The sequence below is a fragment of the Nicotiana tabacum genome, chromosome 22 (genome assembly GCF_000715075.1).
Source record: "Nicotiana tabacum cultivar K326 chromosome 22, ASM71507v2, whole genome shotgun sequence".
Taxonomy (NCBI): domain Eukaryota; kingdom Viridiplantae; phylum Streptophyta; class Magnoliopsida; order Solanales; family Solanaceae; genus Nicotiana; species Nicotiana tabacum.
The window spans coordinates 227,274,013-227,301,393 of NC_134101.1; the positions used below are offsets into that span (position 1 = coordinate 227,274,013).

General features: G+C 33.6%; 2 protein-coding genes across 3 annotated transcripts; one reads left to right on the forward strand and one right to left on the reverse strand.

Annotated features, from left to right (window-relative positions):
- Positions 1-4,782: 4,782 nt before the first annotated feature.
- Positions 4,783-15,591, forward strand: LOC107775713 (non-specific phospholipase C2). Its single transcript, XM_016595461.2, has 5 exons — positions 4,783-5,320; positions 6,947-7,277; positions 8,080-8,400; positions 14,168-14,347; positions 15,201-15,591. Exons 1-5 carry the CDS (start codon positions 4,880-4,882, stop codon positions 15,503-15,505), a joined length of 1,578 nt encoding a protein of 525 aa, XP_016450947.1. The 5' UTR covers positions 4,783-4,879; the 3' UTR covers positions 15,506-15,591.
- Positions 15,554-26,283, reverse strand: LOC107775714 (mitochondrial arginine transporter BAC2-like). 2 transcript variants are annotated; one of them, XM_075245176.1, is made up of 7 exons: positions 25,785-26,283; positions 21,094-21,291; positions 20,901-20,976; positions 19,326-19,421; positions 18,080-18,596; positions 17,374-17,509; positions 15,554-16,266 (listed from the first exon to the last, which is right to left on the reverse strand). In XM_075245176.1, the coding sequence occupies exons 2-7, from the start codon at positions 21,208-21,210 to the stop codon at positions 16,072-16,074; spliced, it is 1,137 nt and encodes a 378-aa protein (XP_075101277.1). In that variant the 5' UTR covers positions 21,211-21,291; positions 25,785-26,283; the 3' UTR covers positions 15,554-16,071. The 2 variants fall into 2 exon arrangements, with proteins under 2 accessions (XP_075101277.1, XP_075101278.1); XM_075245177.1 differs by lacking the exon at positions 25,785-26,283 and adding an exon at positions 23,029-23,299.
- Positions 26,284-27,381: the final 1,098 nt, after the last annotated feature.

The window sequence follows — 27,381 nt, forward strand, 5'->3', positions numbered from 1 at the left end:
TTTTTTTTCTTTTGTTTTGTGTCTTTGAAATGCAAGATAGGGGTATTGGATTAATGGGGCGGACCGGGTCGACCCGGTATGTAGTGGACTGGGTCGTGGACAATTGTTTGGGCCTGGGGTTGAAAATTGAAGAAGTGGCCCAATCCGATTTCTATTTGTATTTTTGTTATCTTTTCTTCTTTTATTTTCTAAAACTAAATTATAAAAATACTTAAATTATTATTAAGAATTAAATTAAGTTATAAAAGCGCAAGTTAACTACCAATAACAATTAACGCACAATTAAGTAATAATTAAGCATAAAATTGTTCATTTGGACATTAAATGCTAAAAATGCAAAAGATGCATATTTTTTTGTAATTTTTTAATTTTTGTAAAACTAATTTAATTACTAACAATTATAGAATTAAATACTACATGCAAATGCGACATATTTTTGTATTTTTTATTAATTTAACAAATAAGCAAACGCAAACAAATACAAATAATAATCCAAAAATGTCACAAAAATATTCAAAATTGCACACCAAGGAAAATCATTTTATTTTGCATTTTTTGGGAGTATTTCTCATATAGGGCAAAAATCACGTGCTTACAGTTTTAATATAAAATTCTAGGTCTAATCTTCTTTGGTTTCTATCAAGCTATTTTGTGTGCTGCTATGTTTCTTACAACTTCAATTAAACAACGAAAATTAAGATGTAGATGTGTGTTGTAATTTTGTGTTGTATTTTGGACTGCTAGTTTTTGCTAACGAAGGGTATTTCTGATTCTTGTTAAAAATCTTTCTTCCTCCTCCTCTTTCTTTCTTCCAGTAATTTTGTTGGAATAATGGGTTGTTCTCTTAAATTTTTCTCCAGCATTTGTTTATTTCAATTTTTGTAGGATTGTTCTTCGTCTTCCTCTTTTTTGTGGCTTTATTCATGCTTTATGTTTTCCAATTTTCATCTTCTAATTTTATGATGTGGCCTTTCCTGATTTTGACCGAGTTATCCTATGTCTTGCATGTGTTAGCTATGTCTTGGGATGAAAAGTGAAAGTTAATTTGTAGCGATTACCTACAAATTTGGTTTTCATATCTACTATTTTGAATAAAATTTATGACCCCTCCATCTTTCGGGAAGTTTTTTGTTGATTGCTTGCATGCATGTTAATTTGCAGTTTGCACTTCACCGAGTGGAAGTGTGGACGCCAGAAAATTATTTAAAGCGTTAAGGAAGAATATATAAATTTAAAGTATCATTTGTAGTAGGATTCTATCAATTATTTTTAGCTTTTATTTTTGCTGGAGCTTGGTCAATGAGTTGTTTGGAGCTGATTATTAGAATATCTAAAAAGAAAAAAAATTAATTCTTCATAACCTCTATTTAGCATTTACTGCAATTATGTTTCTGTTTCTTTTATTTCTGGGATGGAAAGAATTAGAATGCATTTCTTTGTTGGGTTTTGGCTCTTTTTGTTTAAAGGAATTTTTACCTCCTATATCAAAGGTTAACACCTTATTTATTTTAAATAAATATCATTTAAAAAAATTATATTCTATAGATACCTTTTAATGTTTATAGCAAAATATCTAATTTTGGTTACCTCCTACCTCTAAGCCACTAAATACGCTATTCAGTTACACTATTTTCTTTCTCTCTCTACTTTGATACATGCCGCTGTGGGAGAGACGAATTTAAACCCTAACCCAGCCACTACATACGCTACGAGAGTGCTCACAAACAAACATGCTCAAAATCCATCAAAAACAATTCTTAAACCTATTGAAATAGTTCATAGAGAACCTACTGTTGTGTTTACTATGGAGGAACTTGGAAAGTTCACTGTTGAAGAAGGCCTACATCAGGCTCTAGTATTAAAATTTTCGTTTGAGAGATTACAGATGAATGAACTTCGAAAGTTCTTGCCAAAATTGCTTGGAACTCAAGGTCGTAGCTTGATTGGGTGGTTAGCGAGAAGGCAACTCATCAGGTTTGATTTATATGAAGATTATGTTGTTGCTGCTTCAAAAGTTTTAATCATCTGCTCGTTAATGGTGATTAACAGCTCCTTATTCTGCCACCATTGCTCGACGGTGGATTTGCCGAAAATTAGGGTTTGTTCTTGAACAAAGACGACAGAGTTTGGAGCTGAGCAACTTGATTTTCTGTTAATATATTTCAATGTATTTTCAACGTATCACGCTGTATTTTCATGTATTTCATTGTATTCATTGTCTTTTTTTCATTGTAATTCAATGTATCTCGCTATATTCCATGTATTTCGTTGTATTCACTATCTTTTTTTCATTATATTTCAATGTATCCCGCTGTATTTTATGTATTTCATTGTATTCATTGTCTCGCTATATACCATGAATGTATTCATATATTTTTTAATTAATATAATTTATGTATTCAGATGTATTATATAATTTCTCTGAAGATTGCCATGTTTTTGAGGTATTTTTCGGTTGAGAATCTTTTTTACAACCGAAAATACAAATTTTGTGTGTTATAATTGAGTTTGTTGAGTTATATTAGGAGTCTATTATGTTAATTGATACATTTTCCGTTTAAAAATAGTGTAATTCCCTATGTTTCATGCCGTGAATACAGTCGAATACAATAATCTGTCCAGCTGTAATCCCATGTTTCACGCCATGAATACAGTCGAATATACTCGAATACAACAACTGATTAGTTGGACTTCCCTGATTCACGCCTATTTTTGCTATTGTATTCATGAATACAGTAACTTAAATACATCTAATACATTTTATAACAATAGAAAACGTATCTACAATCCGTAATATAGCAAATGATATCTATAGATAGCTAAATACCACTAAAAGATAGTACTTTATAAAAATTTCAGCGAAATTTTCTCAAGCGATGAATGAAAAGTGACTGCCATATAAAGTACATGCCATTTTGTTTCGATTGACCAGATTTATAGTCTGTTTGGCCAAGTTTTTTTTTTTTTTTGGCCAAAAGTGCTTTTTTGGGCCAAAAGCACTTTTGGCCAAAAATTGAGGTGTTTGGCCAAGTTCTTGGAAGGAAAAAAAGTATTTTTGAGGAGAAGCATAAGCAGTTTTGGAAAAGCAGAAAAAATAGCTTCTCTCCAAAAGCTTTTTTTTTGAAAAGCATTTTTGAGAAAAATACACTTAAAAGCAGTTTTTTAAAGTTTGGCCAAACACTAATTGCTGCTCAAAAGTGTTTTTCAAATTAATTAACCAAACACAAACTGCTTATCACCAAAAGTACTTTTGAAAAAAGCACTTCTCAAAATAAGCTGATTTTTGCATCTTGGCCAAACGGGCTATTAATTTTGTGGCTTCATAATATTACAAATATAAACTATAATGTTCCTAAAAGGTGTTGAAACCAAAATACTATAGTAAATTCCATTGTGTCGTAAATTACTATATGGAATAATAGTTATTGTAATACTTTTTATAACAACTAGCTAAACTAGAAAACGATTCTAATTTAAAGGATGAAAACGTATCTCCTAAAGAGCATTCCTAATTTAGCTCAAAAAGTTGTGTAAAATTAGAAATTTAAACGACAACTGATCCATCATATCTGTAAATAATTCAAATTAGTGATTCAGTTCTTGTTGAGTTGTCTTGCTATCTTTTATGGCTAAAAATAAGAAATAGTTTTACAACTGTTAATTAAAAATTAGACATAATTTCAAAAATAATCAAAATTTTGCCACTTTTTTATGTGAAAATAAAATTCGAAACAAAATGCCCTTAAAATTCCGGAAATATTCCAGCATAATATGCTGGAGTTCGAATTTTTCACATATAAAATTCCAACATAATATGTTGGAATTCATAATGTGTTGGAGTTATAATATATGCTTGAAATTTATATGCAGTAGTTCCATATAATCCTAATATACTGGAAATTTTCGTTCAAATATATTTTATAATGTTAAAGTATCAAACTTTCATTTATAAAATTTGAGTAAAAAACCATAAATGTAGCCGTATCCTTTGCCGGAAAGCTAGAACCTCCCTGATTATCACCAGACTTTCCATTCCCTTTTCCTATATAATGGCCTAATTTCCTCTTTTTCATATGGTAAATATTTATTTATTTTAATTTTTTTAATTTTTCATCCAGTATTTGATACTTTTATTGGCATTTAATTAAATTTGGATTCATACTGGGAAATCCTACAAGTAAAATGTTTTTTAACAAAGATGCTTTTATACATATGGCTCAAACCGACAGGGCCGGAGCTAGCATGCGGGATACAGGTTCCGGCGAACCGAAGAGCTTTAGTCTAAACCTTATATTTATCTTAAGAAATCAATTAAATATGTATAAATTATCAATTTAAAACCTAGTAACTTAAACAGACTATAAGCCTGAACGCATAAACTTTAAATCCTGACTCCGCCTCTGTAAACCAAGACCTTTAATTAAGAATAAAAGAATACTTATCATTTTACTACAACCTTCTATGTTATATACGGTTAGACCTCTCTATAATAGTATCCCCATATATCAACGCTTCACTATAAAAGCCAAGTTTTTTCGGAACTCATTTTCATCTTATGTTATAATATTTGTTCTATATAACAGCACTTCGCTATAACATTCAAAAATATTCGAAACAAACGAAGTTATTATAAAAAGATTTTACGTGACAATAATAAAGCATTACATCTACATGTAAAAGCATTTATTAAAGAAGATATTTTCCATTCCCAACCAATAAAGCAACAAAACACATACATACAAATTATGGAAGTGTCCATTCCTCACCACCCAACACTCCACTCAATGCCCACAACTCTATAAATTCCAACTTTCAGTCAGTTCACGGACCATACTAACAACCACTGCCAAAAAAGAAAAAATATTCCACCACCACCACAATGTCATCCAAAAATATTAATAGTCCGACGAACGTCGTCGGACAATTAATTTTTCTAATTCTAATAGGTAATCACTATTATTATTGGGCTGTCGCTGACAGTCCAATAAAGACAGTAGTAGTTCTCGTAATGGAGAACAGGTCATTCGACCACATGTTAGGATGGATGAAGAAGCTCAACCCGGAAATCAATGGCGTCGACGGGTCCGAATCCAACCCGATTTCGACGACGGATCCGAAAGCCCGTCGGATTTTATTTGGTGATCGGTCTCATTATGTTGATCCTGATCCAGGACATTCATTTCAAGCTATACGTGAACAGATATTTGGGTCTAATGATAGTTCGAAAAATCCAGCACCTATGAATGGATTTGCTCAACAAGCTCTTTCTATGGATTCTAATATGCCTGAACAAGTCATGAATGGATTCCAACCTGATATGGTAATTACTACTATCTTTTTTTTTTTTTTTTTTTTGGGTTTCCCACCCGGTGTCCGATACTCATATAAGGGTCCGACTAAATCCAGATTCACGCCGGAAAGTCTCGTATTGGGGTAAAGCACTCCCTAATAAAGGTGACTCTATACCCAGAAGCTCAAACTCGAGACCTCTGGTTAAGGATGAACGAGTACTTATCACTCCACCCCAACCGTTGTTGGTGTAATTACTACTACGAGTAGGGGGGAGCTTCATTAAATATTGAATGTTTTGGCATGAAAAAGTTGAGTCTTACTATTTGAGGAAATAAATGATTTTTTTCTAAAATTTTAAGTACTTTTAAAAATAGTTTAAACTACATTTGTAATTTAAAGGAGTATTTTTTAACATTTAAAAGAAAATAAGAAATAACATACTTAAGTAGTTAAGTTCACACCGAAAATGAGGTACATTAGTTCTTGTATTTTGAAGGAACTAGGGAGCAAAATTTTGAAAAAAATAAATAATAGTAATAATTTATCAGCGCTCGGTATTTGCTTCAAATCAATGAATGCAGAACATGTATCTTGCATATGAGCTTTTTATCTCTTAGTTATGTATATAATCACTAATATGTGATTTTTAAGGTTCAAAATGATTTGATTTGGTATAATTATCAATTGTGGATAAGAATTTTCTAAAAATTTAGGTAGATATGAACACATTCTCTAGGATATGACGTTTATAATATCTGTTTCTTCTTTCCAATTTATTGAATCTAAAAAATATGTTGTGTATAACACTTAGCTATTAAATACGTAACAAAAGTAGATGTTTTTGTATTGCTTCCTATAACTAACTACGACACATTAAATAGTAATATTAAATTTTCCTATTTTTATTTCAAGTTTTCATCCGATATGGATACACCTTCCTCTTTTTTTTTTGTTGGTTGGTTTACTCTCTCGGTATTCGATTCCCGCATTGAAACCTGATTACATCTGGATACGCATTACGTAAGACCCATTTAAGGGGGAAGCGCTCTCTAGCAGAATTTTTTTCATACTCAGGGTTCGTACTTGAGACCTTTAGTTAAGGGTGGAAGGATCCTATTCATCCATCCCACACACACATAGTCAAACTTCTCAATAACAGCCCCGTTTGTTCCGATATTTTTGACTGCTATAATGAAGTGTTGTTATAGAGGACATATATTATAACAAAATATAAAAATGAGTTCCGAAAAAATTTAATTTTTATAGTGAATGAGTATTATACAAGGATTATATTATAAAGAGGCTATATAAACTTCTATTCTTACTAGTGAGTCCACTTGAACTATACTTTTGCCTTCCATTCTTACTAGTGAGTCCAATTCAACTATACTTCCAAATTTCAGGTATAACTGTTAAATTAAATTGATTGTGCAAAACTCTTCTATGCAATCAATATATAATTTAAATCTATAATTAATTAAAGTTATAAATAAAATCAGTATAATATTTTTTTATAAAATTAATAAAAATTTAGTTATTAATATACTTATTATTTATCATTTGATTTGAGGGTAATAATTGATAGTGCATGTAAATATTTTTTTTTTACCTAGTTAATGCATAATTTAAACTAAAAAAATGAGTTATTGTTCAGGTGGCGGTCTATAAGACCCTTGTATCGGAATTTGCGGTGTTCGACCGGTGGTTCGCGTCGGTGCCGGCGTCGACTCAACCGAACCGGCTCTACGTTCACTCCGCCACATCTCACGGCGCCACCTCAAACAACGCGTCGTTGTTAGCCAAAGGTTACCCGCAAAGAACGATCTTCGACAACCTCGACGACGCCGGAATTAACTTCGGAATATACTACCAGAATATTCCGGCGACTCTATTCTACCGGAATTTGCGTAAGCTCAAGTACATTGGGAAGTTTCATCCCTATGATCTCACATTCAAAAATGATGCTAAATCAGGAAAGTTGCCAGGTACAGGATGTCAAATTTACGGTTTATGTTAAAAAAATTATTTTTTTAAAGCGGGTTGAATTAGTCAATTAAAATTGCATGATTAATTCGTTTTAAATTTTGTTTTAATTAAATGGTTTGAATTAACTTGGATTAAACAAAATTCATAACTCAACTTAATTACCTGACTGAAACCTTTTTTTTTTTTTTTGAAAAAAACGAAAAAAAAAACTGGCACCCGTTTGGCCATAAATTTTGGATACATATTTTGAAAACACTGTTTGTTCATGGAACATGATCAGTTTTTAAAAAATAATTTATTTATTTTTCAAGTTCCTAAAGAGAGCAATTTTTGGGTGAAATTTTTTCTTATGCTCACGTATTTTTAAGTTTTTTTCAAATAAAATGCATGTTCAAACACAATTGTTTTTCAACATAACTTCAAAAACTCTTTTCGCAAATTTCAACCAAATTTATATGCAGACGTTAGCTTAAAATTATTTTGTCATTTATTTGTTATTTTTCAGAATTTGTTTAGTAATCTAATCAAATGAAAAGAACTTTGTTCTTTATAGAGAGAAACTGAATAAATAAAAACAAAATTATCTTAAAGAATTCACTATATTTTTATAAGTAATATTTTTCATTGGTTGATTACTTGATATATAAAGTTATCTGATACTTTATTCGTAGGAGATAGTAAACATCCCGCAAAATTAATTAAGATGCGTGCAAGTTGATACGAACATTCATATAAATAATTTTTCAGCATTATTAAATAAAATTAATTTCTACGAGCTAAATTTGACACCTATATTACCAGGATATGTTGTGGTGGAGCAGAGGTACATGGACTCAAAGCTACAGCCAGCGAACGATGATCATCCATCACATGATGTATATCAAGGACAAATGTTCGTGAAGGAGGTGTACGAAACCTTAAGGGCGAGCCCACAGTGGAACCAAACCCTTCTCGTGATCACGTACGACGAGCACGGAGGGTTCTTCGATCATGTCCCTACACCTGTCAGTGGGGTCCCTAACCCTGATGGAATCATAGGAGAACCGTTCGATTTCAAGTTTGATAGATTGGGTGTTAGAGTTCCTACTATTATGATCTCTCCTTGGATCGAAAAGGGCACAGGTATGAACACCTTTAACCTGTTCCCATATATTTGTCTAATTTTTACGCACTGATAATTTAAAAGAACTAGTCTTAGGATACGCGCTTCGCGAATTGCGCGTATACCTATATCAATTAATACATAATTATAAAAATTAGATCAATATTATTAAATAATATATTTGTATTATGAGCCGAGGGTCTCCTGAAAACAGTCTCTCTACTCTTCGGGGTAGGGGTAAGGTCTGCGTACATATTACCCTCCCCAGACCCCACTTGTGGGAGTATACTGGGTCGTTGTTGTTGTTATATTTGTATTATGAAAAAAGTTAAAGTTCCTAAAAATGAATGTTGGTCCTTAGCTAGTTTAACGAAGGAAGAAATTATGTCCCGCAAAGGTTCTCTGATACTTTATTATGATTTGCGAAAACTTTTATGAGAGTATCTTGTGAAAATTATTATTTGTATGATTTAATACTAAAAATAAAAAAGTAACACAAAAATATTTTTATCACAATTCTTCATAAATTTGTCAAATAACACACACACAAAAAAAGGATTGAATCATTTCCATGCCGAAATATTACAAGTAGGCCATCACACGGAAAACTATAACCGAAATCTTTTTTATCTGGCATTAATTTCGGCCCTTTAGAGATTTGAAGGAAGAAGTTGGCTATGTAGTTCCTAGAAAGAAATTGTTGAGTGACAATGCAAGCTAAGGGATCTTTACACGAATAGCCGGCTATATTAATTATTTACTTTTTTTAGTTATATATATAGATTATATGTTGATTACACATATAATGCATAAATTATGCATATATTATACATATATTATATATTTACCGACTATTTTTAGTTTAAGTGATAGGGTGAGTGACTATTTGGGTTAATTCTTCAACTCTTAAAAGTGACTAATATCAGTTAATATTGTGCGATAAATAACTTAATATTTATAAATAAAAAAAATATAGAAAATTATCACTTTTTGGAAGTGAATGCAAAGAGAGAGAAAAAATTATGAAAATTTAAATAAGAACAAATAGAGTTGTGATTAATACCTAAAATCATTTAGTAAAAAATTTCTACTGTGTTACATTTACAAGATAGTTATGGGTTTTGTTTTCGAACGAAGAGGAAAATTGTGACATAATTTTATTCGAGTTCTAATTGATGTCTAACTTGAAGACCTTAACATTCTAAATAATTCATGTTTAGCGATTTATATAAAGTAAATATTTATTGATGTTATAATCTTAAATATTAGGAACTAATTCAAGTAAGAAATAATGTAATAAGCAAAATTTTAATTGATTTTAAGCTTTTAAATATTAGAAAAATAATTCAAAGTTACTTTTGTTCAATGTGAAATTTATTTTAAAAGTGTAAAAAAAGTGAACGACATTTCGATAGGGACTTCGTGCTTTGACATACTTCAATTTATCAATGTTTCAAATATTTATATAAGTAGAATTAAACTTTTGAAATTAAGATTTAACTTAATTTATTGTGCTTAAAGTGATGATCCTACTAAACAAAGAGGAGTATATAAAATTGACTAAATATCAAGTAACTATGTCTGGCAATTATGTGCTACTGTCATTCTACTATGTAGTTTTAAGTCGTTTTAATAAACAAAATCTGGTATATTTCACATTGTAAATTGAAAAAAAGGCATATATATTGCTGCAAAACATAGATTCTGAGGAGTGAGGAACACAAAATAAAATTAAAAATAAAAATTTATTAAAACTATGTGTTGCCATGGGCGATGCTACCCTTCATCGGAAAATTACACTGCGTATATAGGTAAAATATTACATTTTAGAGGTATATAATATATATTGAACACTCTTTCTCGGAGATTTTTTTCACTTCTTTCAAGTTTGAACACCCTTGAGTAAATTCCTGGCTTCGCCAATGCAGTATTGCTGTGTTCGCTTCGATGAAATCCCAAAGTTTCTAACAACTCAGAACACCATAATCTAAAATATAGAAGAAGCATAAGGATTAGATAGTAACTTACAAAACCCTATGACAATTTTCTTTCGTTGATTTTTGCACTTGATGATCTTCATGAGTTCATCCAAACAATTTGAATCAGAAAACATAGCTTTTTGAATTTTCTATTTAGATTGTCGTTTTTTACTGAATAATAATGTATGTACTTGAATTCAAGTTTTAAAGGAACAAAATCATAATTGAATAACTTGAATTCAAAATTTTAGTTATTAGGCAATAATTATTTTCCTAATATTTAGGAAAAAATTAACTTTGGTTATTAGATCTTCCCCTACGTAGGAAATCCTAAATATTAGGAAAATAGTTAAATGTCTATTTTGTCCAGTGTGAAGTCAAATTATAAAGGGTAAAAAAGGCGAACAATATTTCGCTAAGGGCGTTCGTGCTTTTAATTTAGTATAGAAGATATAGATGTAGATAGGTTAGAATATAACAATAAATAACTATATTCTTAATAAGTGAAATTTGTAAAAAAGCAAAAAACACAAATAACATGTTTGAAAAGTTAAATTACACAATTAGTGTAAATGTTATTTAAGTTGTCTCGTATATAAGTTAAATATGAAGAAAATGATAGGATTCAAAGAACGTTAATCGATTGATTTAGTTTTCAATGTGAATTCTATTTCTAATTTCTTATTTTTGTAAATAAAATACTCCCTTGTTTTTAATTTGTGTCTTACTTTCACTTTAATTTGTTGAAAAAATTAACATCATCTAGTAAATTTTTTAATTTCAATATTTTGTTATATTCTCAATGGTTTCTCTTATAGGGATGACATGACATGCTTAAAATCATATATTCAAAGAGTAATTTTTGGTATGTTAGACATACCTTTAGCATAAGACCATAAGATTCAAAAAAATTATTATGTTCTTAAATTTTGTGTTGATTCAAACTAAACGACATAAGATAAAATAAAGATATATATCATAATTTTCATTCTTAAAATTAATTAATTTAGTTGTAAAGAGTCTAATGACAATTATTAGATGCTTAGCACTTACCTAAATATGATGTTGTATCAAATTAATAATTGCATGATATGTATTTTTTAATATAATTTTATCACTTAATTATAATAAATTAACATAATTTGTCGCATGCACTATATTAAAATATAATTTCCTAGTTAGACATAATTTATAGTCATTTCAAGTACTGTCGACTTAAATATAAAATTTAAAAAAAAAAAAAGACGACAATTAGATTGAATTAATTTCCACTAAAAAAGAGAATAATTGGTCAAAAGTGCATAATACCGCCGAATTGTATGACATTTGAAGTCACTTAGTTCCCATTTGCATCATGTAAGTACCTTGAATAATTGAAGAAATAATATACAGTACGAAACTTTTTAATATTATAATTGCATTTTTACCTTTAACCTACTTATTTTTTAAGTTATTTATTCCACCTTTTATAGGTTGTTAGCTTTAGTTATTTTTTGAAAGATCTGATATACAGTGTTGAAGTCAGAATTTTTTTCAAGGGTGTTCAAACTTAAAAGAAGTAAAAAAATATTTCTGACAAAGGGTGTTCAAACTTAAAAGAAGTAAAAAAATATTTCTGACAAAGGGTGTTCAAACTTAAAAGAAGTAAAAAAATATTTCTGACAAAGGGTGTTCAAAATATATTATATATCTTAAAAACCTAATATTTTACCTGTATACACAGTATAAATTTTCGACGAACGGTGATCAATTGACCATCTTTTAAGACATGTGACTTCTCCCCTGCTGATATATAAAAATTATTCTCTAACGTACTTAAGAGTATGATCTAGTAGTCAATGAAGTGGGTTAAGAACCATAAATCGCATATTCGAAGCCCAACGAAGACAAAAACGCTAGGTGATCTCTTCTCATCTGTCTAAGCTTTGACGGACAGAGTTTCCCAATACTTGTGTTGGTAGCAAATATTTTGTGAAATTAATCGAGATACACATAAATGTACTCTAACACATCACTATATAGATTAGAGGCGTACATAGGCCTGGTTGGTTCGGATTTTACAATTACCAAACCAAACCAATTGTGTCGGATTATTAAATCTAAAGACGAAACTAAACCAATAAAACTCGGATTTTTCGCTTTCGTGTTTTCTCGGGTTCTTCAGATTTTTTCGGATTTTTTTTCCGGTAAAATCTTTATAGAACAAAACATATAAATTGTGGTCAAAATATTTCTTTAGTCCTAGTAAGATACAACTATATAAAGTATTTTCCAAGAAAATGATACAAAATATGAGATATGTCATGGCATTATCCTAAAATATTCAACAATAAAGACAATAAAATTATGTAATATAAATATTTCTAGTTAAAAAGTCATAATAAAAATAAACATAATCTAAAAGTACTAAATCATGCTAAAATAAGTAAACTAATAAGGGAGTATTAATTATATGACTAAACGTTAAAGAAAAAATAAAAATAGGTTAAGCATTTTTATTTAAATTATTGCAAAACAAAAAATAGATATTTAATACATTCTCGTTCGTAGTATTGAATTGAATGTATTTTATTAGCATTAATATTGATTTGATTTTGGTTTGGGCTTTTATTAGTACTATTTAATTTACTAATATTAATGACTATAAAACTTATTGGAACATTCAAAAGTTCTAAGTCTAACCTTGAAATAATACATCAAAAGATAAAATTATGAAATCTTTTAAGAAATATTTATAAATTACATCACAATAAGTATATTTATATATAAAATATATCTAACATTTCTATATATGTAATGTCGGATTGGTTTGGTTTCGGTTTGACTTTCTTTAGTTAAAACTAAACAAAACCAACTATGGTTGGGTTTTTATTTCTAACACAAAACCAAATCAAACCAAACCATAGTTAGATTTTTTTTCTCGGTTTGACTCAGATTATCGAATTGATGCGGTTTGTCGGTTTCATTTGTACACCCATAATATAGATTTATATTAATAATTGAATTTGCTGTTGACAAGTGAATGCTTATCTATGTGTCAACAAGTCACATCTCACTTGTTGGATCCCTCATTTCACAACTACTTTAATTAATTGTGTGAAATGCTTTTAAATCTCAACTAATTGCTGCCCATTCATCCTACTTTTTATGTGCATGTAACATGTGAATATAAATATAAGTTTACTGAATTTTTCTGAAAAAGATATGTGCAAAAGTGATCTTTTTCACACGAGAAGAACACTACTTTTTTGCCTCGAATAAACCTTTTTTTTAAAAAAAAAAATCATCTTAATTTTCTTGTCCAATCAATTTCTTTTAATGTCATAATTTATTAATTTACATTGCTATAACCTAACAATATACACACAATTCTTATATGTAACTACGAAAATTTTTATTTTGTCATTGAAGGGTGTTATAATTTCTACCTTTTCTTCCTTTTTCTTGTCATTGGTATATCTTAAAAGATATGCATTACAGTATTAGCGTCATTAGCATAAAGTTTACGATTTGTATTGATGAGGAGGGGGGTATGATTTGCATATTCATTAGTTACTTGTAATTTTCATAAGGTTAATAGCCAAATAATACTTGTACTTGTTCCGTTTTGACATCACGCTCCCCTATTACCCGACTTTCATCCAAACATTGGAACTTGATTAAGGGAGGTGAATTTATAATGTCAAAACGGAACAAATATTTTCTGACATTTTAATAATAGTAAAAAATTTGTGTTATTAGAAACAAAACTCAGCAATTTATTGAATATTGAAATGACAATTTATTTATTTTTTATTTTGTTTTGCAGTTGTTCATGGTCCTAATGGATCGCCGTTTCCGACGTCGGAATATGAACATTCATCGATTCCGGCGACGGTGAAGAAGATATTTGATTTGCCATCACCTTTTCTTACTAAAAGGGATGAATGGGCTGCCACTTTTGAACACATTCTACAAACTAGGAAGGAGCCCAGAACTGATTGCCCTGGTTAGTCATCTCAACTTCAAATACTTTACATTGACATTTAATTTCCAAAAATAAAAAAATAAAAAAAAAATAACAACATTAAGATAAGATAGATTGTGTACAAGAGAGAAGTATTTAATTCTGTGGTGGATATAGTATGTCAGCACCACATGATGTGTGTGTTAAGCGTACGTCACTTGTTCGAATCTTGTTGCTGACAAAGTATGGTACTTAAGTTGGGAGGAGGGAAGAGGGACAAGTACTTATCACCAACCACCAATTATAAAACTAGTGGTGGAGCTAGGATTTTTATTAAGGGGCGTCAAAATATATAATAGTAACCATATCGATTAAGGGGAGTCAATATATAGTATATATGCATATAAAAAAAAAATTACCTACCTACACAGTATATTTTTCCGACAATGGGGTGTCAGTTGACAACCCTTGCTATAAGATAGCTCTGCCATTGTGTGAAACTAGGTGGATGCTAAAGGGGGTTCACTTGAATCCCCTTCGTGGGAAGATCATATTGTGAAAGCAAATAGGAAATGTCAAATTTGTTTATTTATATATAAATTGTTGAATCTCCTTACCTAAGAGAAGAGAAGGTCTTAGTATAATGTCAAAGAGGTTCAAAATTTATTGTAATAATGATTGCCTATCTTCGAACGGGTTTAGAAATATACATGGACTATTAAAAAGGAGTGAATATCTGCTCCGCATATCTAACTCAGTCTCCCAAGTAGCTTCCTTACTCGTTTGCCCTTTCCAAAGCACCTTTCATATAACCTTTGCCTTGTCTTATAACAAAAATCTTGGCTCCTCAACATTATATAACCTAACTTTGTGTTCTCTTTGAAATTTTCCACAGATAAACTTCCAACTCCAACAAAGATCAGAAAAGCAGAAGCAAATGAAGATGCAAACATTAGTGAATTCCAACAAGAATTAGTGCAACTCGCAGCGGTTCTAAAAGGTGATCATCTCCTAACAAGTTACCCAGAAAAGATAGGCAAGAAAATGACTGTAAGAGAAGGGAAAGCTTATATGGAAGACGCCGTAAAACGCTTCTTTGAAGCTGGATTTTCTGCCAAGAAAATTGGTGTTGATGAAGAGCAGATTGTGCAAATGAGGCCTTCTCTCACTACAAGATCATCTACTAATTTGCACCCTTAAAGATGTAACAAACGAAATGTACAAATACACTAAGACATGGTAATTATATGGTAAAAAGCTGCATTATATAAATCCTGTTACAATTATGAGTGTTGAAGCTTATGTTACTCGGACTCTTTGAAAATATCACTAGGTGCGTGTCGGATCCACCAATATTTTAAAGATCCAACACGGGTATAGCAGTCCCCGCAACATAGGATGAAAGTGCCTACTTCAAGTTCCAACTAATGCTGGAATCATAGGAGAAGCAACGCTTCTGTTTATTGCTATTTACTAACATCTTCAACAGCCAAATTGTGTACAAAATGTCTGAATATTGAAGCCAAAAACAAGGCCATTTGGTTAATAGAATGAATGTATAAAGACGAATACAGAGCCTCCAGAAATGCAGACACCAAACGTATAACCAACATTAATGTGTGAATAGTCGTCTCCAAACTGTTTGTTCCTAGAGGAAAACACGCTTCTTTGGTAGCCGCTTAGGGAAACTTCTGCACTTGATAACACACGGTTCATCATTTCTATCCTTTCATTAGTTCCTCAATTCCTCCGCAATCTTGTTACCCTCACTTAGGGAGCAGCTGATTGATTGCAAAAAGATACCCACCTACAACCACAAAGGACGCGAGTCCACTGCGTGCCATCCTCAATCCCAAGCCACGAAATAAGATATTCCTATCCGCAGGGTGGATCCCGGTCCATCTCTCAAATCTCTTCCCAGGTAGTTGCCATTTAAGAAACCTTCTCTCCATGGATACAAACTGCACATAAAGAGTAAGGAAGAGGATAATCCACAAGGCCTGCACCTATTGGGAAAAAGAGAACACCAAATGTTCTCACAAATACCATAATAACAACCAAGAAACACATGTTTTATACATCTAATAACATTGAAAACCCGAGGACAACAGGTCAAAAGTTGCTGAAGCATTTACTTGGTACGATTATAGCCTCTACATGTAACAGATGCTCCAATTATATGGTTGCACATACACATTCTCATCTACTCTACCCCCAAACCAACAACCACCAATACTAACCCCATACACAATGCATGTTATCCTAAGGGGGGAATGGGTACAAAAAGCTCACCAACAAGAGATATAATTTGCAAAAGACCTATCAAAGTCTCATGATTTTGCACCGGGGCCGTAATTGCCACATAATGAACAAAAATGTTCATCACTAACTAATGAATTCATGCACAAACCACAAATCCTGGCAGAGTAGCAGCATTTGAGAAAAACTATACAACAATAACTCCCACAAGTGGGGTCTTGGGAGGGTAGTGTGTACGCAGAGCTTACCCCTACCCGGAGGAGTAGAGAGGTTGTTTCCGATAGACCCTCGGCTCAATAAGACGAAAAGAGATAATATTTGAGAAAAACTATACACCCACCAAATACAGATGACTTAGAAATTACTTCAGGCCTGAATAGAGCGAAACGAATACAGGGCATTCATATAGCCAACCTTCATCTAGTTGTGGATTAAGTTGTAACTGATTGACTACTGTTGGCACTGTACAACCTCCCCACCCCCCCAAATGGAATTGACCAGTTTTAAAAGTACTTCAACCAACTCTAAGGCCAATAGGTTGAATTGACCATAGAAGCTTGCCCGACACACCAACTCATCCCACAGCATGGATATGCCCAACTCAAGGATTTTTTATGATGCTTAACTTTACAAATATGTAATATACTAGCAATTAGTAAGCTATCAAATACTTGTAACATATTCTGCCACATGAACTGACCACCCAAGATCATCTTTGAGCATTTAGGTATTTGGGTAGATATTTCATATAGCAGAATATCATGCAGGTGATCAAATACAGATGATTGAAACCTGGTCAGGCAACATACCTTGGGCAGAACAATGCATTGCGAACGAGATTTAGCAGTATCAAAACCGTGAGAAGCAGCAGCAGCAAGTGAACCAGAGAATCCAGCCGCAAGACTAACAGCTAAAGGAGACAATGGGCCAATTTCTTCATCAGATCTGAATGAAAACAAGTCTCGATGATCAAAGTTATTTAAAACTGAATTGGGCAAGTGACAAGATAGACACTTGGCAACTGACCTGGAAACAAAACTGTTATCCCTTCACCTACTTTCCTCCCTATTGAATTGTTCAAAATAGTCTCTAATTCATTTCAATTTATGCTATTTTTTCCAGCATATTACATATGTATTAACTTCATTTCTTTTCTTTTTCACTTTTTCCCTGTATTACAATGCTGCAAAAACCTTAATAGTCTAATGCACATTGATTTATGGATATTCTTCAAATTTATAACATGGGGTAGATTTCTTAATATGGGGTTTGATTGAAACTTCCATAAAGTAATAGGTAACAATCTAGCTTTTTGTTTCTTAGACAACATCATATCCAAACCATTTCTGGAAAAAGATAGTCATCCAAGCACGCACTTTTTTCCAAATAACTTGTTTTTGGAGAAATATTAATTTTTCTTCAAAGAACATCTCCAGAAAACATCAAACACCAGAATTTAAAACCAGGACAAGAACAAAAGTATTAAACGCGTTAACATAAGAATTGAAGCAATACCTAGGTGGGGGATTCATCCCAACTGCTTTCCATTCAAGCATTGCTTGATGCAGGAATTGCCACGTTGAAAAGAATATCCCGCCAAACACACAATCCCGAGCAAGTCCAGATCTCATCCCTCTCCATAAAGCACCCCATCCTTCCAAAGAGATGATGTCTAACGGCCTCTTAACATCAGATATAGATGGGGGTCTCCCAGACCCTGTCATCATCCATGGATAATCTTTTAACGCAGTGACCAAATTGGGATGCTTGGTGGGAAGAGTGGTTAAAAGACCAACTGTGTTGTTCAATCCCCTAATATCTGGGGAATGTCTAGGCAACAACTTTGCCATTAAAGGCGAAACAGCAGTCTTTTCAACAACTGACATGGAGCTGGGAATTCGGGAGGCAGAAGTAACCTGAGCACGGAGTTTAACAAGTTCAAATGGAGAACTTATTAGTGATTCCACTGCTCCAGAAGCAATTCCGGCCAACAGGGCCTCAGAGACATGGACATAGTTGTCTTCTCGACCATCTGATTAAGAAGGGTTGCAGATGAAGACACAATATGTTATATAACGAGGAACGAAGCAAACGATACTCAAAAGTCAGAACTATTCAATTCATTCATATAACACCGTAGTGCATCACTTCCAATATTTCCTTTTTTCCACTGCTATAAATAGTTTCAGTGAACAAGACATTCTTCTCTCGTCCCAATTAAGCTTGTTCAGCTATCGATGGCCAATTTGACCAATTTTTTGTCCAATTTCGATCATTATTCAACCTTTTCTTTTATAATATTTATAACATAGAAACTATGTGAATATATTAGTGATAGGAAAAACTTTAAATTTCACAATTCTAATCATAGAGTTGAGAAAATGATAGTTAAAGAAATCTTATATTACTCCAAAAGTAATGGTGTTTTCTTATTACTTGTTGACCCAGAGAAACTAGTGAAAAAAGTTTAAGATATTCCCCAAGACGAACTGAGTTCGGCATTTATTAAAACCATTTGTTTTGGAATATGGTAAAGTAGCTCCTAGCTGGGGAACTATTCCTTTGGAATATATTTTGATTTTTGGGTGATCCTTTCCTATATGTTTTCTCTAATGGAGTGAACATTCTAGAACTTCCATTGTAAGATAAGCATCTAAAACAACAGATTCATGCAAAAATCCTACATTCTCTAGGTTTGGATTCTCTGGTCAGAAGACTGGCAATGAATTGTAATAAGTTAAGCAACAGAAGAATATCATACCTTTGTAGAATGCAGTCAACATTTCATAAACACCAAAGCGAGCTCCCAAACCCAATGATCTTCCAAGTGTCAACCACCCCACACCACTATACAAGCCTCCAATGTTCATAAAAGATTAAAAAAAATATATAAGCAAGATATCCATATAAACAGCTGTCACTACGATAAATGAACTTTTTTGCATTGGTCAGAAATTTTATTAGGCCTATAAAGCATTTCTCTTAGGCAAAACGGCTTTGTGGCCACTTAAACTTGCACCAGTTTGTCATCCCGGTATATCCCATTTTAACACTTTTACTTGACAGAAAGTATTAATAAACACCTTTGACCATTGACTATGCGTATGTGGCTGAAACATAGCTTATGTGGGCAAAATGCGTGCAAGTCACGGTTATATGGCGCGTCCATATGTTGATTTTCATTTAAAAAACAGTTAAATCAGAGAAAATACAAAATAGAAAGAATTTTTTTAAAAAAAACCTATCACGTCCTCCACCCCCTCCTCCTCCTCTTCCAACTTTGTCCCCCATTATTTCCGTCCCATCTTCTCCCCCAATTCCCCCTTTCTCTTGTTCGCTCTTCTTTAATTTCGATTCTCACTTTCTTGTTCTTCTTTCCTTCCCTTCTCCCCCTTTTCTCCTCCATTAATGAAGATAAAAAGATGGATCCCCTTTTATGTGAAGTAAGGAAGAGCACGAGCTATGGCGAAAAGGAAGAGAAAGGAAAAAAATAAAAAATTGACCTTTTCAGGTCATTCTTTTGATACTGGTGACATTCAAACCAATGATGGAGCCAAAACTTTAATGGGTTGTTATTTTGCTTTAAAATGATTTTTTTTTCACTTTCAAACCAATGTTCATTGACAATGGAATTCCGGCGAGTTCTAAACATTTTACTAATTCCGACAGTGGTGTTTGGAGACAGGAGAATATAGGGGTGGAGGGTACTCTTTCGCATCTTTAGTGCCATGGTGATATTGTGAGATGGCGTTGAATAATTACTGCTGGTGTGTTTGTCCCAAAAAATCATACCCAAGAAATAATGAAGAGTAGGGGCCAGAGGAATGTGAAATTTTTTCTGTGAATTGGAAAATGATCGTCCTTTCTAGCGTTTAGTGCTATCAAGAGGAAGGGAGTCCAGCTGAAGAGGCTGAAGAATGGTGGTGTTTATGGTGGATTAAATTTGTAGTGGTGGTCGCCACCCTTGTGAAGATGAAGAGAAAAGGAAAAGATTTTAGATTTTTTAATAAGTTGGTAAAATTAGATTGGGACCCACAAATTACACATGTTAAATAATAATAGAAAAAAATATGATGTGTCAGACATGTCACAGTGATTGAGTAACACGCTTAGCAGAAGGTGTTTATTACTTGTATTTTTATAAAGTAGAAGTATTAAAATGGGAAAATTGTAAGTTTATCTATCGGGATGACAAATTGGTGCAAGTTTAAGTAGCCAGGATATCGTTTCGCCTTTCTCTTAAAGCAAATAATTTTGCCCATGAAGTAAAATGAGAGAGCGGACAAGCATCACTTATAGTTACCACACGACAAAAAAAAAAAGTTGATTGAGTCACCTGAAGTTCCTGACAAAGCTTTAATCCTATTGAGGGCGTCAGCAGCAGTGAGTTGTTTATTGACACCTGAACCCACCTGCATTTCATTCCACCGGAACATATAACCAAATTACAAGGAGACATTAAAAATACTGCCCTCAGTGAAAGATAACAAATTTAAGTGATTGCTCAGAGTTATCATCAATTTCAACACCTGCATAAGGACCTTAAGGCTATCGAGAGGATAAGTGATAGCTGTGGCTAATGTAGCAGATCCTGCAGCAACAACTGCATGGGTTGCAAATATTGGATTCTTCAAAAGTTCATTCATTTGATAGATTAACGTAGATATCAGTGTGCAACTGCTCCTCTCCTCGAGTCTCAATCAATACATTCAGGGATTCACAATTCCCTGCAATTCCCATTAGAGTGAGACCAAGAGTTAGTACTTCATATGTTTTCTCCAATAGGTCCTACCACAAACCCGTTGAAGTCCATCTTCCTCATTTCATAATACATGTCTCAGTATTTCATCTCTAAAACGACTTGCAAATTATTAATCTTAACTTTCGAGAACCATATATTGATTTCTAAATTTAGAGATTCGCAGTCTTATTGTCAGGACCCAGATAGGGGTTGTGACGGGGGGTTTCACCCATCCTAGCGAGCCTCTTAAGTGTAAAGAAATTTTGGTTGTCTCCTCTGTACATGAAACTAACTCCATTTTTTGTACTATCTCAAATCAACCTACAACGATTCCCAGCAACCATAATAGTTTTATTAAGCTCAAATGAAATAAACTAAGTACTCAGCTAGCACATAAACAACAGTGCTCACAAGACGTAGACCGCGATGAATAAACAAGTAACTCAACCAAAAAATCTAATAAAGTCTTAACCAGCTTGGAGCATATGTAGTTCAAATGGAAGCAAATGTAACCTCAGATCTATTGGAGCTTCCTCCGAAAAATATTTTACATTTACAGCTTATAATAATATGCACGATGTCTCAACTGCATAATGTGGCCATTATGGCTAGAGCGAAATAAAGCAGGCTTTGAGTCACACCGTTTATTCAGAAAATTAATAAATAAATAATCATGTTATAAATAGAATTTTATTTATGGTGAATGTCCATATTTAGAGATTCTAGGGTTTATTACTTGGTGGCTAAGTCACTCTCTCCCTATAAATAGAGGGTTCTATTTCATTGTAATTAATCCCAATATCAATAAGAATTCTCTCTTTACTTTGCTCTGCAATACTCTTCTTCTTCTTTTATTGTTTTGATACCCTTTCTTTCTAACCTCATCCAAAAGCCCACGTTACGGTCCAAAGAAAGACCTTCCGATCAGTCTTCGAGAGATACCAAGTCAAGCAAGGAGAGTTAATTCATATCAGGGGCAACACTATGGTCCAAGCAGAAAAAAATAATAATAATGAAAATGAGAGTCTTATCGGTGAAAACCTTCACAGGCACCATAGGGCGACGGGAGCGGATAGAAATCCAAAAATGAGAGTCTTATTGGTGAAAACCCTCGTGGGCACCGTAAGGCGACGGTAAGTTGAGAGAAAGAACAAAATGAGAGAGGCTTGATGGTGAAAACCCTTCGGGCACTACAAGTCGAATAAGGATTGGAATCAGATTGGATAATCAGAGCATTGAAGCCCAGTTTCATGATTCAGGGGTATAACAAGAGTTAAACATCAGATTTGTTTGGCAGATTAGGCCACTTAATCAACATGTGCATGTCATGGTCATTAGAGTTGGTATCCACATCTGATAGGTTTCTACTCTGTAGTTTTCTTGTTAGGAATCATCTATTTCCCTTGTCCTTTACTCTGTTCCTTTTGTTTATTTTGAAGTCAGGAGTCCACCTGGAGAGCAGGGAATACATTTCAAGTTGAAGTCAGGAGCCCGCCTGGAGAGCAGGGAATACATTTCAAGTTGAAGTCAGGAGGTTGCCGGGAGAGAAGGAATACTTTCGAGCGCAGCAGTCAGGAGCCCGCCTAGAGAACAAGGGAGTACAATTTAAATTTTAGCTTTCAAATTCTTTGTTTTGTCTATCTTGAAGTCAGGAGCCCGCCTGGGGAGCGGGGAATACATTTCAAGTTAGAAATCAGGAGTGCGCCTGGAGAGCAGGGAATACATTTCAAGTCAGCAGTCAGGAGCCCGCCTGGAGAGCAGAGAATACATTCAAGTTCAGCAATCAGGAGCCCGCCTTGAGAGCAGGGAATACATTCAGTTCAGCAATCAGGAGTCTGCCTGGAGAGCAGGGAATACATTCAGTTCAGCAATCAGGAGCCCGCATGGAGAGTAGGAAATACATTTCAAGTCAGCAGTCAGGAGCCCGCCTGGAGAGCAGGGAATACATTCAAGTCAGCAGTCAGGAGCCCGCCTGGAGAGCAGGGAATACATTCAAGTTTAGCAGTCAGAAGTCCGCCTGGAGAGCAGGGAATACATTTCAAGTCAGCAATCAGGAGCCCACCTAGAGAACAAGGGAGTATAACTCAAGTTTTAGTTTTCAAGTTTTTATTGATATTTGGTAATGTGGTTCGTTTTACACTTACATATGTGCCAAGATACCCAAACTGGGGCAGAAAAATTTTCTTTGTTTGTCTATTTTGTTGAAGTAGGAGCCTGCCTGGAGAGCAGGGAATACATTTCAAGTCGGCAGTCAGGAGCCCGCCTGAAGAGCAGGGAATGTATTTCAAGTCAGCAATCAGGAGCCCGTCTGGAGAACAAGGGAGTACAATTCAAGTTTTAGCTTTCAAGTTCTTATTGATATTTGGTAATATGATCCGTTTTACACTTACCTGTGTGCCCAGATACCCAAACGGGGGCAAAAAAATTTCTTTGTTATGTCTATTTTGCGAAGTCAGGAGCCCGCCTGGAGAGCAAGGAATACATTTCAAGTTCAGCAGTTAGGAGCCCGCCTGGAGAGCAGGGAATACATTTCAAGTTCAGCAATTAGGAGCCCGCCTGGAGAGCAGGGAATACATTTCAAGTAAGCAATCAGGAGCCCGCCTGGAGAGCAGGGAATACATTCAAGTTTAGCAATCAGGAACCCGCTTGGAAAGCATGGGAATATAGTTCAAGTTAAGCAATCAGACGCCCACCTAGAGAGCACGGGAATACAGTTCAAGTTCAGAAATTAGGCGTCCACTTGGAAAACAGAGGAATCCAGATAAAATTTTGGCAATAAGGTGATCACTTAGAGAGCAAGGGAGAACAACACCAGTTTAAGGAAGGGAAACAGTTCAAGTTTCGGTAATCAGGCATCCACCTGGAGAAAAGGAAAGCATCTCAGATTATAATTCGGGTTCAGCAATCAGGCGTCCACCCGAAGAAAAAGGAAAGTGTCTCAGATCACAATTCAAGTCGGCAACAAAGGGACTTCATCTATAAAATACAAGTCAAACAAGGCAACATGAGTTACAAGATCAAGTTTGATGACCTAGATAAGATTGTTGTAATGCATAGATCATAGTTTAATCTAGCTTTTTTTATTTTGGCATGGTGTAATAAGGAGTTCAGTAAGCAGTAGCAGCAGCAGCAACAGTGAAATCACAGCTTCATGGTAGTCCCAGCTACCGAAACTTCCCGAACTACACTGACCTGATTCCTTTATAGCCAACGATATGTAGGCAACCTCGGAAGCAGGGTGCGGTCAAATCTTTCAAAAAATGCTTCCCACGGAGTATTCAAACGGGAAAAAAATCGCGCTCATAGGAGAGTCTCCAGAGCTGTCACACCTTTTTTACTACACCCCCGGAAGGGAGAGTATAAGGGAGTTTTTTCCAACTTAAAGTGACAATCGAAACGGGATTATTTTATTAAAAATTCAGAGTCGCCACTTGGGATAATTATGGTGTCCCAAGTCACCGGTTTTAAATCCCGCATCGAGGAAAGATTGACTCTGTATTACAGTCTGCGAACACAGAAATCCGGGTAAGGAATTCTGTTAACCCGGGAGAAGGTGCTAGGCATTCCCAAGTTCTGTGGTTCTAGCACGGTCGCTCAACTGTTATTATTGGCTCATTATCTGATTTTAGTACATATTTTAGCCTATGGTTTGAATGTAACTTTATAGCCGCTTTTATTCATTTTTAGGAAGATTGCAACGTCATTTAAAATATGTATTGAACCATGTCACATAAATGCACCCGTAGTCCGCAACACATTTTATATAACGTTGTTGAGATTTGGATTTGGGTCACATAAATGCGCACCCGAGTTTAAGAAGGTAAATTATTAAAATAACGCGCCTAAAGCAACTGCGCGGTTCATTAATTATTCATTTTTCTAAGTTGATTTGAGATTATTGAGAGGCCATAAATTATAGATATAACATTGGAAAAGATATCTTTTGCAAGAACGATACTCTCAATTTCACCAAATTTGACAAAGTAGTCACGCACTTTCTCTTCATTCCATGTGGAAGGTAAATATTCAACATAAATTGATTTAAGCTTGACAAAGCAAAACACTTTCAATTTAAGCAAATGCATCACAAGCTTCTGTTAAGTCAACTATAACTTGACATTTAATATTCCCCTTCTAGACAAATTGATGTCATTAAGATATGAATATTTCATTCTCAACAATTTTTAAACTACTAAATAAAAATGGCAGCCATAATACGGTAATAACATACGGCTACAGGCATAAGATTTGATAACACATCGTTTATATCTTATGAGTTGAATTGAACAAAGTTGATGCTGTATTTTGACCAAATTAAAAAAATGCATTTTAGATAAAGATAGTTAATCTGCTAGGAAAGGGAAAAATAAAGAACAAAATAGAGCAAATTGTGGCTTAATCTGGCACCACTTAGTATTCATTTCAGGTAAACCGGTTGATAATCATCAATATATTAATTCCAAAGATTTCAAAACTGACCTTTCTAAAACTGGGCTTTCATTCAATGTCAAATCCGAGAGCAACATGCCCTTCTTTCCTCTTCTTTTCCTCAACCAAATTTATAAGCTCTACAACAGATTTCTCCACTTCTTTAGTAGTTCTTTACAAACAAGGCAGAGTAAAGAAGCTAGAAAGCTCAGCAGCCATTTGGACAGGAATAACAGCAGTCGCAGCAGGCGATTGAAACTCAGCAACTCCGGAAATAGTAAAATTAGCGGAATCGAACAGAGATTTGAATTTAAATCAAACTCTCAGCTCCGAAACAAGTTCTAAAGCTCCACCAAGCTCTGAAATCTCCAGAAAATGTGAGAGAAGACAAGGATTTGAAACTGAAAATCAGCTTTGCAATCTTTGAATTTTAGCTCTAAACTTTGTAATTTCCACTTGCTGCTAGAGTCTTCAACGTGTGTGTGTGTGTGTGTGTGTGTGTGTCAAGGAAGAGTGTGTATGAGAACCAAAGTGAGAATGGAGGAGAAGAAAAAAAATGGAGAAATCTGAACCCCCTTTTCCTCGTATGGTATTGGGCTTGGTTGGGTTGGGTTCAGCCGAATAGTGAGTGAAATTGATTTGGGCTTGGGTAAAATCAAATTAAAATGGCCCAAAGATCAGGCTTTTCATATTCTTTTCCTTTTCCTTTTTTTCTAATTAAAATCCTAAATTATCTATTTTTGTAAAAATTAAAATTATTTATTTATTAACATTAAAATAACTAATTAACTTAAAACTAAAAAAAATGCTAATTTTAAAGACTAAAAATAAATATGTAAAAATGATAATTTTTTTTAGGATTTTTCTATGATTTAAAAATGTTAAAATTGCATGAAATGCAAATAAAGAAATAAAAAATCCTAAAATTAATGAAAATTATTTTTGGTCTATTTTTAGGAGTTATTTTCATGTAGGGCAAAAATCACGTGCTCACATATGTAACGACCGATTTGGTGTGGTCGCGTCGTTACCTTGTCTTTTTCTCTCAATCTCACCCTTTATTATTATTAAATTATTTTATTTTATCATTTATTCTAATTTTTTATATAGTAATTTTACCTTGTATCATAGCTTTTCTTTATAATATTGCAAGTTTATTCTTCATATTGCCGGTGCGTGATATCATGAAACGATGACAAATGACACAATCTATCCAAACATTATATTTATCAAACGATACAGTACAATACAATACAGTACGATACGATACATTATGAAACGATGCGTAACAATCATCCAAACAAGCTGTTAGCCCTTTCTATAATAGTAGTAATATATCGATGTTAGGCTCAAATCACAAACGACTAATTTTAGATTTTAAGTTTAATATGGCAGAATAGTCTAAATGGCACCTATAATTGTACCACTTTGTTATCCCGGTCCTTGTATTCAATGAAGTTCCATCCAGACACATGAACTCAATCAAAACATGTATTTTAAACCCCTTCGACATTACGTGCTGGTCACTCACCTGGCGTGGAGGAAATATTATGTCCACATCGAATAAATCAATGCCACATCATCCACTTAGTACACCTAAGAGAAAACGTAATTGGAAGATCAGGAAAAAACCCTCTTCTTTCTGGAA

What these genes read in the sequence shown, in the direction of transcription:
- LOC107775714 (XM_075245176.1), bottom strand. Translation starts at nt 21,210, where the DNA reads ATGAATGAACTTTTGAAGAATCCAATATTTGCAACCCATGCAGTTGTT. An exon ending in AGCTTTGTCAGGAACTTCAG is followed by an intron (nt 19,422 to 20,900) that starts GTGACTCAATCA and finishes TGAACATTGGAG; the next exon opens with GCTTGTATAGTGGTGTGGGG. An exon ending in GGGATGAATCCCCCACCTAG is followed by an intron (nt 17,510 to 18,079) that starts GTATTGCTTCAA and finishes GTTTTCATTCAG; the next exon opens with ATCTGATGAAGAAATTGGCC.
- LOC107775713 (XM_016595461.2), top strand. Translation starts at nt 4,880, where the DNA reads ATGTCATCCAAAAATATTAATAGTCCGACGAACGTCGTCGGACAATTA. An exon ending in ATGGATTCCAACCTGATATG is followed by an intron (nt 5,321 to 6,946) that starts GTAATTACTACT and finishes GTTATTGTTCAG; the next exon opens with GTGGCGGTCTATAAGACCCT. An exon ending in TTGGATCGAAAAGGGCACAG is followed by an intron (nt 8,401 to 14,167) that starts GTATGAACACCT and finishes TTTGTTTTGCAG; the next exon opens with TTGTTCATGGTCCTAATGGA.